The sequence below is a fragment of the Condylostylus longicornis genome, unplaced genomic scaffold (genome assembly GCF_029603195.1).
Source record: "Condylostylus longicornis isolate FDR11 unplaced genomic scaffold, ASM2960319v2 ptg000038l, whole genome shotgun sequence".
Classification (NCBI taxonomy): domain Eukaryota; kingdom Metazoa; phylum Arthropoda; class Insecta; order Diptera; family Dolichopodidae; genus Condylostylus; species Condylostylus longicornis.
This window is the reverse complement of record NW_026578007.1, coordinates 4,224,115-4,238,296: the sequence shown is the minus strand read 5'-3', so window position 1 is coordinate 4,238,296 and position 14,182 is coordinate 4,224,115. Positions and strand designations below refer to the sequence as shown.

The window sequence follows — 14,182 nt, the reverse complement described above, 5'->3', positions numbered from 1 at the left end:
AAATGTCAATTTATCTAATCAAACCCAATCAAAAATGAATTGCAAAGATTTTAACATTTTCTTTCACTCACTAATTTGAGTATAGCTTCATTGATATTCATATGTAAGAAAAAAATTTAATTGAAATTTTGAAATATTTTCAATTTCATTTTCTCATGAATTAATTAATTAAAAATTAAAACTTATAACGATTAATTAAAGCAATCAAGGTGTACCTAATAAGGTATTATTAATGTAAAATTTGGATTGATTGCATAATTTTTATCACATAATTGAAAATTCAGGTTATTATTTAAGAAAAAAAATCAATTAATAATATTCGAAATTCATATACAGCTTAATTTTAAATTCACGATTATATTCAAGTAAATATTTCGAAAATATTTGCTTGTTAATGTGTTAAATTTGATGTTGATTATTCACCATTGTCCACTTTTTGAAATGGAAATTTTTTTATGATTAATCATTGTGTCAAAATTTAACATTAATTTAGTGAAAAAAAAATTTGACGATCATGATTGTAATAATGACGATAGTGACCATATAATATAATGATGATAATGAAGAAATAGCCTCATTCTTAGACTCAATTATATGGTAAAATTAATCATTAACATTGCGCTTATGTGTTAAATCAATAGCCGACAACCACTTATATTTGTTACTACATTTCCCGCAAAATACTGCCAAACCCTCAATAACAATTTCACAAAAAAATTCACCATTTTGTGAAAATTATTTTTATAACAGTATTCAGTTCTTCTTCTATTATAATTTGAACTTCTATTAAAAGTTTGGGAAATACCCAACTATTGCCGTGGAGTTTTGTTATTTTATTGTTCATTTGCAAAAATTTGCATACTTCTGGGATTTTATCAACATTTATGAGATAATAATATATGGGTCTATAGCACGATTTTAATAAAAAAAACTTTCCGTAAAACTTTAAAAACTTTTTAATTTTTTTCGATAGCAATGTCATTTGAATATTACGGACATTATTGGTTGAATATTTTTAATTTTTACAAAACTTCATCACTGTTACTGAAACTTTTTTAGTTAAAACTTTGCAAATTTGGTTTTCATGTCTGGTTATTTTAGAATACAGCAAGAGCCCTTTTCTTGTTTTCTAACTTGTTTTTTTGGAAATCGCTCAAAAATGATACATAAATTAGAATAATAAGGTGTGAACGATAATGTAAAATTCCCGTTGAATTCTTTTATATTTTAATCAGAATTGCAGTTAAAAAAACTATTGTAGCTTTTATTGTTCTCACCAGATGTCTACATTTATTTATTTACAAGATAAGTTTATTTTTTAGCACTTTTCCAAAAAATTTTGCTTATCTTCTGAAAAAAAGGTGCTTATAAGTTTCACTCTGTCCATCCATTCGTTCGTCCGTGGATATGTTTACAAAATTTTACCACCATTGAAGATAGAAAGCTCAGATTTGATACGTACATAGATCTATACTGGAAACTTATTTCTGCAGGACAAAATTTTTACGTATCTCCCCCCTGTAAAAGTTATGGTCACACAAACCACTTAAAATTCCATTTTTCAACTATTTATTACAGAGAAACCGTAAACATTTTTAAAAATTGTGCAAGCGCACAAAAATAGTGCCCGGCTTCTTCTACCGAGCCATACTATAATAGAACTTTAAGAAAACAAAATCGCTGTTAAAATTTACCGTTACCTAAAACCTGTTTTTAGCAAATTTTTGATATCGTTTTTCTTCTAGACCGAAAGGTTTAGGAGTCTGAAATTTTAGAAGTTTTAGACACTAACAACTAGGTGCACTTCATTAGAAAAATTTTGCAAAAGTTATTGTCTGAAGAAATTTATAAAATTTTAATTTTTGGCACCTTATATTTTTGAAACTATGTAAGCTTTTTCAAATTTTAAAAGCATGCAATTTTTTAAATAGAAGTAATTTTAATAACATAGTACATAGCCGATTGGTCCTAAAAACAGTATTTTCACTTTTTGAAGGGAAAATTGCTAAATTACAAATCATTGGTTTGATCTAACTTTATATTTAATGAAATTTAGTCCTAAAAATATTCAAATTGAAAACTATTTGCTTATTAAGCAGTTGTCAACCGGTCGTATGCAAAAGTTGTACACGAAAGTTGATCTGCAATAGTTTTTAGCATAAATTGTTACATCAGATGCTATTCTTACCGATCATACCGGTTGATAACATTATCAATTATACACTTATAAATAAACAAAATGTGCCTAATTTATCAATGCGTAAATTCACAAGTTATTTATTTATTACTGAGATTTTTAGGTCATTATTATAAGCTCATTATCATGATGAATACCGTATATAATTAATGTACTAATTAATTTTATGATTAATTCACAATAAAACATTAATACTGAACTACTGAAATTTAACCTAATTAAATAATTTTTAAATAATGAAAATTACATAATTATTAAATCATTAAAGAAGAAGATAATCAAAATTCAATAAAATAATTTCTCATTCATTGATTTATATAAAACCGTATATAAAATACCGTAAGCAATATTATTCGCTCCATATAGCTTTCTCTCTCCATCTCTCTTTCTCTCACTACTTTGCGCATCTGTTTAAAATCTGATAGTATAATTAATTAATTTAAAAAATTTATTTTACAAAAAAAAAAATAATAATCAAGCAAATTTTAACACATTTTTTTTCACTGTTTAAAAGTGAAAAATTTCTAATTTTTTGAATATCATTTAAATTAGGTGGAGTTTTATTTTATTTTAAGTATCTTTGTATATAAAAGCAAAAAAAAAATTTATATTAAATTATAATCCGATAAATTATTTAATCGAATTTCTTACCTAACCTTATACATACACATACATGCATAACTTCAAAAATGCCGAAATTCTTACACAAATATAAAATTTGTATAAACTACAAATATAAAAGCAAAATTATTAACAGCTTGGATTTTCTACAGCCCTGGTTAAATTAAAAATATCACTTTTTTTTTTTCAAAATGAAGAAATTTTGATTATTTTCAATAAAATAAATGTAACACACACTAACTAACTTTATGATATAATCGCCTTTTTTAACCAATTGGCGTTGATCTTAACGCTTCTAATCACCCTTGCATTAATAATCCAAAAATTAAAAACCTGTTGCTGTATAACGCTATTTGATTGGTTAAATAATAAAATTTTGTGCAGATTGTTAACACGCAACAAAATATTAAATTTACACTAATTCAATCTTCACGTACGTACACCCAAACAAAGTAGTGGTAATACAAAAGCGAAATGAATGAGATAAATAAGAAATTTGTAAATATATTTTTCTCTTTCTAACAAATTTATCTATAAATATGAATATAATTTCTGGTAAATAACAGATTACGCCTTCTCCGTTAGGTGCTCTCCTACTCCTATTTTTTTTTTTATTTTATTTTATTTATATTTTTATCTCTCACATTTTTTTTCGTTTTTACTCTTTTTTTATTGTATTTTTCTCCATATTAAACAAAAACAAAAGAAATATGATTTTTAGTGATCTTTTAAAGAAAGAAAGAGATAGATTGAAGGTATTAATATGAGAGAAATATATTTTTTTCCCTCACATATTTTTTTGCTCTCTTTTAATTGTAGCGATTTTGTAGCAGAGTTTTAACCAATATTGTGTTTTAGTATATCTGTTTTTACCAGTTTTTATTTTCTTGTGATTCTTATTATACTTTTGCAGGTTTCAATGGAAAATGTGATAAAAAAGTTGTACAAATTATGTAAATATTTATATATATATATGTATATATGTACATATGTACAATATGTGTTTGCATACTTATAATAATAAGAGTTTCAGCGTGTGTGTTACTTTTAATATTTTTGCTTTCCTGAAGTATTTATTGCTTTTCATTATTTGTGATTTTCACTATAATATTTTTTTTTAGTTTTCTAACAGTTTTTATTGAAATAGGGTATAGGAAATTACTATTTCTATATGGTATTTGTATGAAATGAATACTCCATTGAGTGGCTACTTTTTGATATTATTAAAATTTAATTTGATTAGTGATTTGATAAAAAACCCTGCCTCTTGAAAAATTTCGATTTCAGTACATCTTTAGTTGCAACATTCAAATTAATTAGATCTGCCATTAAAATTTAAATATTGTAACGAGAAAATTGATCTTTCTTTCTTAAATCAATTGTAAAACCTTTATTCATAATTGCATAAATTAAGGCGGCTATAATGTAAACTTACAATATTTTGAAATAAATTGGAATGAATTTCAAAATACCTACATTAATATGTATATGTGTTCGATAAATCTTTTGGCAGGATTTGCATATCAAAAAATTCTACATGTATTTTCTATTTGTATGTATGGCGATCTATTTTCTGCATATCACGCAAAATTTATGTAGATTTATCTATGCCTATTTATATTTCAAACTGCCATCAAATATTAAATCAATCAAGCAAGTTTATTTTAATATATTTTAGATACAATGATTACGAAACGATACTTGATCACTTAAAGTATCACTTTTTCTAAACATTTTTTTTAAAACATTTTCCTAAAATTTAAATTTTATTTTTTTTTCAAATTTAATTTTTATTTGATTGTAACAAATTCTAAAATTTTCTAACCTTTTTTTTCGAATTTAAACAAATTTTGTTTCATGTCTTATACAACTTATAATAAATAAAGTATTTGAAATAAATTTTAAATAAAAAAACAATTCTTCTTATGCAAGGCCAGTAATAAATCAAAAAAAAAACATAAAACTTCTCTGTGGTTTTCTCCATTTTGATCTTCATTATACACGCAAAAAAAAGAAAAACATTTTAAACACAAATAAAAATATGATTGATAAACAATAAAGGGAAACAATAAAACAAATAAGCAAACAACAACGAACAATATGTTAAAAGTAAACAAAACATATCTGTAAAATTTACAAAATATTAAAACTAAAAAAATAATTGAAAAGAGAAAAGAGAAAAAAGCAACAACAACAATCTGCTAAAAAAGAGCATTCAAACATAAATGAAGGATGAGAGCACATTTACCCTATAAAATACGTACTTTACAACTACAATCATGCAAGTATATTTGAGATTTAATCCAGTTTTAAGCTATCTAGCTATATATAACATGGAAAATAAAATTAAAATAATTAAGAAAAAAATAAAATTGTTGATAAAAATTCTTTTTATTTGTATTTGTAAAATTTTTATATCGTATAAGTTTTCGTTCAAATCCAATGTCTCTTTTCTTCTACCACAAATAACATACATGCAAACGGGGTAATAACAAATACATACGAACAGAACAACAACAACGCTTTCTAAAAATTTTTCACTTTAACCTTTTTTTTGTTATTTTGAAAAGAATGTGAAGATGAACCTGCCTTCAAAATCGTTGTTTTAAAACCAGTTCAGTTCTTAAAGTAAACTCGTATTGTAGAGAGGTGTTCGTTTAAAGTCCGATCGAAAACAAAAAAGAGCGAAAAAAAGAAAAGAATAATAAAAATTTTAAAATATTTTAGAAAAATTTTCACAATAATTAAATATTTTTTTATTTTACAATATTAAAGTTTTAAATATTTTAAAAAATGCCAATTTATAAAGTAAGGGAATTCTAGAATCATGATTTTAAGTAAGATAAAAATGCACATTAAATTCTCATTTATCTTAGATAAAAATTAATAAATACTCATGTTTGTATGCATGTCTGTATAGTTTAATATTAAACGAATATAAATAAAGAAAAATAATTTAAGAAAAAAACGTGTTTTTTTTTGAAAAAAAATTAAACAGGTGTACTAAAATTAAGAAATTAATAAAAATCATAAAATTTAACAAATAAAAGAAATCAATTAGTAAAAAAGGATTACTGCAATAAATAAAAATAATTACATAATAAAGAAATATACTTACATACTTAATTAAGTGGTATACATATATTTGTTATACATAACATATTTGTACTTATTTATATAACAGTTAAAATTAAAAAATTAAAAACACCAAAATGATTACAATGAATGAATTAGTGGATTTAAGAATGCAGCAACATATTGCGCATGAAATTTATCGTCAGCAAATTATGCAAAGAATACCAGGTATTAAAACTTTGAATATTACCTTTAATTAAAAAATCTAATTGTTATTGTTATTGCTTGACAAATTTTAAATCTAATTTTTGAACTTTTTAGTTATTTTTCCGGAAATATTTTCGTATTTCCACATTAAATTCTTATAGCTACCGTCGGCAATTCAGTATTTTTATATGCTACTTCTCTTTTAGCAATCATCTTTTAGTTGTTTAGTTGTTGAATAAAATTAGAACTATTATAAATAACTACTTAAAGAATTTCAAAATTGATGTTGATCTAGTTCCTATTGCAACCATTCACTTTCACTTTTACTTTTGCATTTGCTTTTTAATTTTTTAAAGGAGCATCTTTTTCATTAGTATGTAGTTTAGTGTAGTGTTTTAAATTAAAAGGTATAGAAAAAAAAGTAAAAGGTATTGTTGGCGCGCAATAGGGCTCTGATAATTCCTTTTACTTTAGTTTTTTGATATTGCCATTATAGGCAAATTGGAATTAGAAATGTCATTGAATGTTTACTCAATTTATTGAGTGTTGTTGGTAATTGAACTAAATCTGCAATCCGTTTGATGATTCAATTTGTAAGAGCTGCCGAAAAAGATTAATTAAAAATTTAGAAATTATGTACAAATAATATAGCTATATAAGAAATACGTCAAAATTGCGCCGTTTTGATTTAATCGTTTGTAAAAAATCTCACTTAATTTAAAATTTCCATTAAGTTGTGTACATAGAAAAGTTATTTCGCTTGCAAAATGGCAGTTATAAATTCTTAAATATTAATTGCCAACAAAAATTTTTGCTGCTGTCGGAAACTTTTTAATTAACTTATGTAAAGGTTAATTAATTTTATACAATGTAGATTTAATTGCTGGATAATCTAAATTTACGAGTAATTATGTAAATATTACTGATATTATCCTACACCTTAATAATGTCAGATATCAGAATTCGTAATTTAGGGAGCATTAAAAACTAATAAAGTAAATTTATTGCTAAATGAATTTTTCATTAAGTGTTCATTATTTTGGGATTCTACGGTATAGGTTTCTCTTTCTTTTTATGTAAATTGTTTTGATTGTGATTGGTTTCTTTATTTATAAATTCTATTTGCTGTAAAATGTGAGATAAACACTTTCACGTCATCATTTCATTACCTAGAATGTATTTATAATTTAAATATGAGATTTGCGGTGTTAATAAACTTGGCTTTCTTACAATCGGTATCAACTCAAATTATTCAAATTTTGATTAATTGAATTCTGTATTAAGGTATTATTACACGCATATGGAGTAATTTTAAAGTGGAACAAAATTAATTTCCGTTTCAGTTATATAATTATTATTTCTATAGGCTGAATACGCAGAAAAACTCATAGTTTCTGTCTCTCTTTAAGAAAAAATTGTTTTCAATAGAACGTCATAATAATAGAATAAGGACCTCTTATTAAATCATCGCTCATTAAGTCATCGAGTAGTTTTTTTTTGCTAGCCACTCGTATATCAGAAATAAAGTGTAAAATTTATCAATTTCTAAAGGTGCTTTAAAAAATATATGTACATTTGTATTATTTGTATTTTTCCAGATCCATTTCCACTATTACCAATGCCAATACCACGCCATATAATGTTGCCACCACGTGTAACACTACCCGGTGTTGATGCAACATTACAAAATATCGATTTATGGAAGCAATTTCATCAAATTGGTACTGAAATGATAATAACAAAAAGTGGAAGGTAAGTGCTTTTATAAATATTTTATATTTTTACTAAAATATTTTTTAATTTGGTCTTAGATTTATGATAACCTTATAATAAAGAGAGTAATCCTTTTAAGCAAAGTTTAGAAATAATTTTAAACAATTATTCGATTAATCCATTAAAATGCTCATTTTAGAGTTTGGATTTTCAGTTTGAGTGATCCGAAATAACATTTCGAACCGGACTCCGAATCCACATTCTTAAATTCATATGAAATCGTCTAATTTTTTATCATTTCCATATAAATTACAATAACAGCCGATTTTATTCTAAATTATAATACTTAATATACAAAAAATTATGTTTGAATCACCTGCAAAACACCCTTCCGAAACTGGTTTAATATATTGAATTTTTGCTTTGGTCACAGTACCAAATTAAGTTGAAATAAGTATAATTGCGGCTAATCGGCATTTTGGGGTTAAAATGTCACGTTAATTTTATTTAATAATATAATTTGAATAATTACATTGAACAACTTAAAATTAATGTGGACCACCTACTTATTTGCGTTTTTATTACAAAATTTTTATAGATATTAAAATCTTTTAGTTCATTTTTAGAACTTGCTCCGAAATATTTTAATTTTTAAGTTAATTAAAAAATTTTATTGCGATCGTTTTAGATAGCAATTTTTTTAAATGGATAAAATAAAAAACATTTTTTTGTGAATTATAATTTCGCGATTAAATTTTACCTGAATCTTTATCAAATTCGAAAATTATATAACAATTTATTTTAGTCAGAATTAAATGTTATATAATTTCTTTGTTAAATTCAAGTTCATTTTTGTGTGATTATATATAAATTTTCCGCCGGAATTTTGGTATGCATTTAAAATTGTAAATTTTAAGTTAAATAAATTCAATAAAAAGATGTAAATAGGTACGTATAGCTTCTGCACATTACCAACTTTTAAGGTTATAAAAAATAAAATCAACTGTATATAAAGATTATATAAATTTTGGCTTTAGGTTGTTAAGTTAATCCAATCCCTATCATAAAAATTTCTTTTTTAATAAATATTGAAAAGTACAATATTTACTTTAGTTATTGATCAAAGCTTATTACTCCTAAAGACAAGATTTGAATGGAGAATTCAAGCCTTAAGAAAACATAATTCGACAATGACAAATTTGGCTCAATCCAAAGTGAGAATTGTTTTAATTTTATTTATTTTAAAACTTGTCAGCAGCCCTTATTACGAAGGACGAAGCAGCCTAATATACGAAGAACATATTCTAATACAATAAAATTTAAGAATCAAATTTTGCATAACTCACTCATAATTTTAGAAAATTACTTGAATTAGTTAGGACATAGCATTACACGGATTCTCACTCAATTTTTCTCAGCATTTAAGTTATTAAAAGATTGAGATACAGAATAATGTTTTGCAGTTTAATTCTACAAAATTTTGTTTTTTTGTAATCAAGAGGCACTTAAGACCATGAATTCTTTTCAACTTATGTTATAAAGAAATATACAGCGCAAATTTTCAAATTCAACTATACTCACAGTATACAATTTTAAAAAATTTCTTAAAATATAAAATACCCTTAAAACTTCCAACTTTAACATGAAAAATTTTATTGAATTTTTCTTATTATGCCGAAGAATTCTGTCTCCATACTATGCATATTTCTATATATATTTACAATATAATATTTTTGACATAAAGTCCTGGCATTTAGTCGCCTCTGAAGTGGTTAAAGCATACCTATATAGTAACCTAATTGTAATACTATATATTTCAATAAAAAATTTCAAGTATATAAAACAATGTGAAATTTATAACCTAAAAATAATTTACAAAATTCTGTAACCACTTAACACTTGTCTGTGATCGTAAATGGCTATTTAAAACACACAATCAAACGAAATTTTAACAATATCCTTAAATATTAAATTTTTTTTTTAAAAGATTGTTGTTTAACACTTTTAAACAAAATGAGAACTTGACTTGTTTATTTGAAAACAAAGATTTTTATTTTTTCATTTGAATATTGTCTTTAAACAAAACAAAAACATGTTTTTAACAAACACTTATGTTAGATGGATGGGTCTACCAATTTTTATACCATTGTAAATAAAGTGTAATAGTTGTTAAGAAATTTAAATATTTAAAATACAAAAAAGAACATGGTCATCTTAAATATGGTAATATGGTAAACAATAAAATTTGTGGCGCTTATTTTTCATCTATTAAAATAATTGAGAGTCGTACCATATTGGAAGTGTACAAGATTTTAAAAAATAAATTTTTATTTATTCAGGATTCTATTAAAAGGTTTTTGTTGATCTTTCACATTTTCGTCAGAAATACTCGGTAAAAATTTGTTTCTGTTTTTAAGTAATTTCATAGTGTCAATTGTATGTTTAAAATAATGTGTGACACCTCTAAACTCTCAGAATGTCTCTCAGGATGCACACTGTTAATTCTGAAATATTAAGAAATCTTGTTTTCTATTTTGACTTGATTTTATATTACTATATTAATGCAAAATGCTTTAAAATGTGTTTGATTGCAAAAAGCTCCCAAAAATATGCAATTTTTTTAAAATAAATAAATTTTTGTCGAATGAGAATTATTTCTTTCTATAGGTTAAAAATAAATGCAAGAGTAAAATATTAATCAAAGTAATTTTTGAATTTTATGAGTTGACATTGTGTTTTTGAGAGTTGACAGTAATACGTTACTAGTTGAATTCGTGTTCTTGACTGACATAAATTAAAAATTTCGAAATCCACTACTCCTTTTCTTTTCACTATCAGATTCAATTTAAAAATTGCACTTGATTTTCAGTAAGCAAGTAATCTTTTCTTGGAATAATCTAATCGCCCTCAGAATGTTTGAATGTACATCATTTTTATAGTTTAACTGAAACTCAATAAAACTCCTTTATATACTTATACAAATACGCATAGGAAAGCTAATTAACACTGTCATAGGTTTCATTAAATAAAATTATTTTTCCTTTTCAAGAATTTTTATAATTAACGCAAGTTCATTTAAATTTTTAATTAAAATAAAAAACAATATGTCAAGTTAAAATGGCGATAAAATATTTTTTCAATTTTAATGCAAACCTTCAGAGTATACCCAATTAATAATTTTATATTTATTTAAAAAATTATAACAAGCAATTATGTTACTAATTTTTGACATAAACGTATTTAATACACCCAACGTTATTTCTTAATATTTAAATTCCCTACAATTAATTGAAGATTAAAACTATTATATAAGATAGAAAAATAATTTCTCTGGAGCATTTTAATTATCTTTATATAAGAATTTTCTCTAACCATATTTCAATTTGATTAATTAACAAAATTGTAAATGAAAAACTCTTTTTAAATAAACGAAAAACATGCAAACATGCAAAATATTTGCGTATGATTTTAAAAAACAAAAAAAAAGAGAAAAGAACTTCTATCTTATAATCAAAGAAAATCGGAAAAATTCTACTCCAAAATTTATAGAGGCGAAGAGTGAAAAAACGGGAAAAATATAATGATAAGGAAAACGATTAAAAAATTTAAACGCTATTTATTTGTAACGCACGAGAGCGTTTGAGAATAAAAACACATTTGATCGCTCGTATTTTGTAACGCAACTCCTGTGTAATTCAACAACAGAGAAGAAAGAACCCAAAAGCAAAAAAAAACAGAACAATAAAATTCAAAGCAATAAAATAAAGGTAAAAGAGAAAAAAAAAGAGAAGCATTCAGTAAAACGATCGAAGCAATTTTCATCAAATAATTGTGAAAAAGAACAAAAAAAACGTGAAAAACGTAACCATTATATGCTCTATAGAACAGTGAAGTGCAAAGATACCCGGTGACAAATGGTTTTGCCTTGTTTTTGTTCCCTCTCATCTCTTACTTATTTAAAAAAAAAACATTGTTAACATATCGAACAACCAATACACACGCACACTAAGTATATAAAAGAATAAATGTATTGCATTATGTAAAACTGTAAACGTATAAGTATAAAGAAAATTGTGAAACAACGGCAAAATTTACACAATGTTTTATGACTTGTTGTGGAATGCAATAATAGTTTTTGTCAATTTTTTTAACATTTTAAAATTTTATAATATGCAGGAACGTTAATGAAGTTGACATTGTTTGTTCTCTTTTTTTCGATTTTGTTGGACTTCTTTATGCACTCACTTTTTATTATACGCGTATTCCTCACGATATTATGCAAATTAAAATAAATAAAAGTCTGGCATGCTGACTATAATTTACATAATGTTAGAATTTATAGGGTTTTTCAGTAGTAGCAGTTTTTATAAATATAGAAATTGCAATCATTTTCCCATTCTCTTTGGCTTTCCATATAAAATTTGAACGATTTGGATTAACTCTATTTAAAATTCTAAGATTTTATTAAATATCTTTTAAATTCGTCTATTCACCCCTTCTGTCATTAAATTTTTGAATCTCAACTCTTTGATTCAATAAGACTATTTTTAATATGATCATTTTATTTTGTAGTTGATTATATATTTTTGTAAATGATAAGAATAAATAATTAAATAATTGTTATACTCATTACCGGGTAATTAAAGTAGAAATCGCAATAATTAAATATGTAACATTGAATTTTGCCTATCTTGTAAAGGGGAACATGTTTAGAATTTGTTAATTCTTAATTCAATTATAATGGCAAGCGTTCTCAAATATTCGGTGACATTTGTTTTATTGAAACTTCTTTTGCTTCGAACCACTTCATTTTTTGAATAGTTTGATTGGAAATCATAACGTTTATCTATTCTCAACGTTTTATGTGCATGATCTTCAATATTTTAATTGTGATATACGTTGATATTCTTTAAATATTATATTGAAATTCTCTACAATCGTTCTTTTATTAAAATGACGAAAATTCGGAATTCGAACCGAACGTTTCTCCAAAGGACGACAAATGTAAATAATTTCTGAAATTTTTTATGAAATTTATTTGTTTTCTTTATATTACTTATATATTTTAATTTTAGTCACGTGTTGTGAGTATCATACGAATTTACTGAAAAACGTTCTATTAATAAAGTCTTCTTATGTACATATCATGTGTGTGTTTGTATCGAATAAAAATTAATATAGCGTTAAAATATTTATTTATCTACTTAAATTTCTAATAAATCATTTATTCTTCAATAAATATACAATTTATACAAACACACCTATACACATTCAACAATAATTTTATTTTATAAAATCGATATTTCTAATTTTAGTTCGGACACAACAATAGCATTTCTCAAATTGTGTAACATGTGTGCGAGCAATTTAAAATTTATTTAATACCTTATGTTCATTCTTCATCATTCCTTAAAAACTATTTCATATATGTAGTATAGAAAGTCAAAGAACTATTTTTAGCATTTTAAACAAATTTTTTCAAATTATTAAGCTATTATGATTTGGGCCTCTATATTGTACAACATTAATATCCTTATACTGTTAAGGATATTGCATATAACAAAAAAAAAACAATTAAGATCAAGCAGTCAAGTCCATTAATTTAAAAGTCAAATAATTTTGAAAAAAAAAAGAAAATGCAAAAAAGAATGAGTCGCAAAAGAAAAATGTGTTTAATCATGTAGAACTTAATGTTAAATTTGGTCGGTCAATCAGTCGAGATCATTCAATTTTCAAATAGAAAAAGATCAATATCAATATTTATAAAAAATAGTCGTTATATCTATTTTCGCTTGTGCCTATAGCATATATTTTTAACCCGTATAAAATTTATTATAGCGGCTTTTTAGTTAAACACAAATAGCATATAGCTAGATATTAAAATATTTTTCTTAATTATATTTAAATTTTGATGTGTAATAGGGTTTTGGTATAAAATTATTTTATTTTTTTCATTAATAGTGTATGCGATCGATTGCAGTAGATCATGCGTTAAAATTATGCAAACATGAGGTTTTGTTCGAGTCTTTCTTTTTTTATTTTTTTACTATTATTGTCACTTTTCATTGTAAAAGTTAAATTATGTTCAGTCATATAAAAAAAGAAAAATATGTCAGGTTTTCCTATAATATTTTTGTTAGATTTTCATATAGGTTTTTTTTTAATATTAAACCCAATTTATATATATACACACACACATTTAAAATATGTTATACGTTTGATAGAAGGTATTGTTAATAATTTGAAATTGATTACTATGCGCAGCTGTTGTGTTTATATATTAATAATTTAATATTTAGGCACTATTCTAAGTTTATTAGGTATTAAATTAATAAAGTTTGCATAATAGTATAGTTTTCGTTATATTTG

The 14,182-nt window shown here is 24.2% G+C and overlaps 1 protein-coding gene across 1 annotated transcript in view; it reads left to right on the top strand.

Annotated features, from left to right (window-relative positions):
• The first annotated feature begins 5,998 nt into the window (after positions 1-5,998).
• Positions 5,999-14,182, top strand: part of LOC129609247 (T-box transcription factor TBX6L-like) — a 31,119-nt gene continuing 22,935 nt past the window's right edge. The window contains exons 1-2 of the mRNA XM_055521179.1: positions 5,999-6,121; positions 7,699-7,852. Coding sequence (XP_055377154.1) covers positions 6,031-6,121; positions 7,699-7,852 — 245 coding nt within the window. The 5' untranslated portion in view covers positions 5,999-6,030. The remainder of the gene's footprint in view (positions 6,122-7,698; positions 7,853-14,182) is intronic.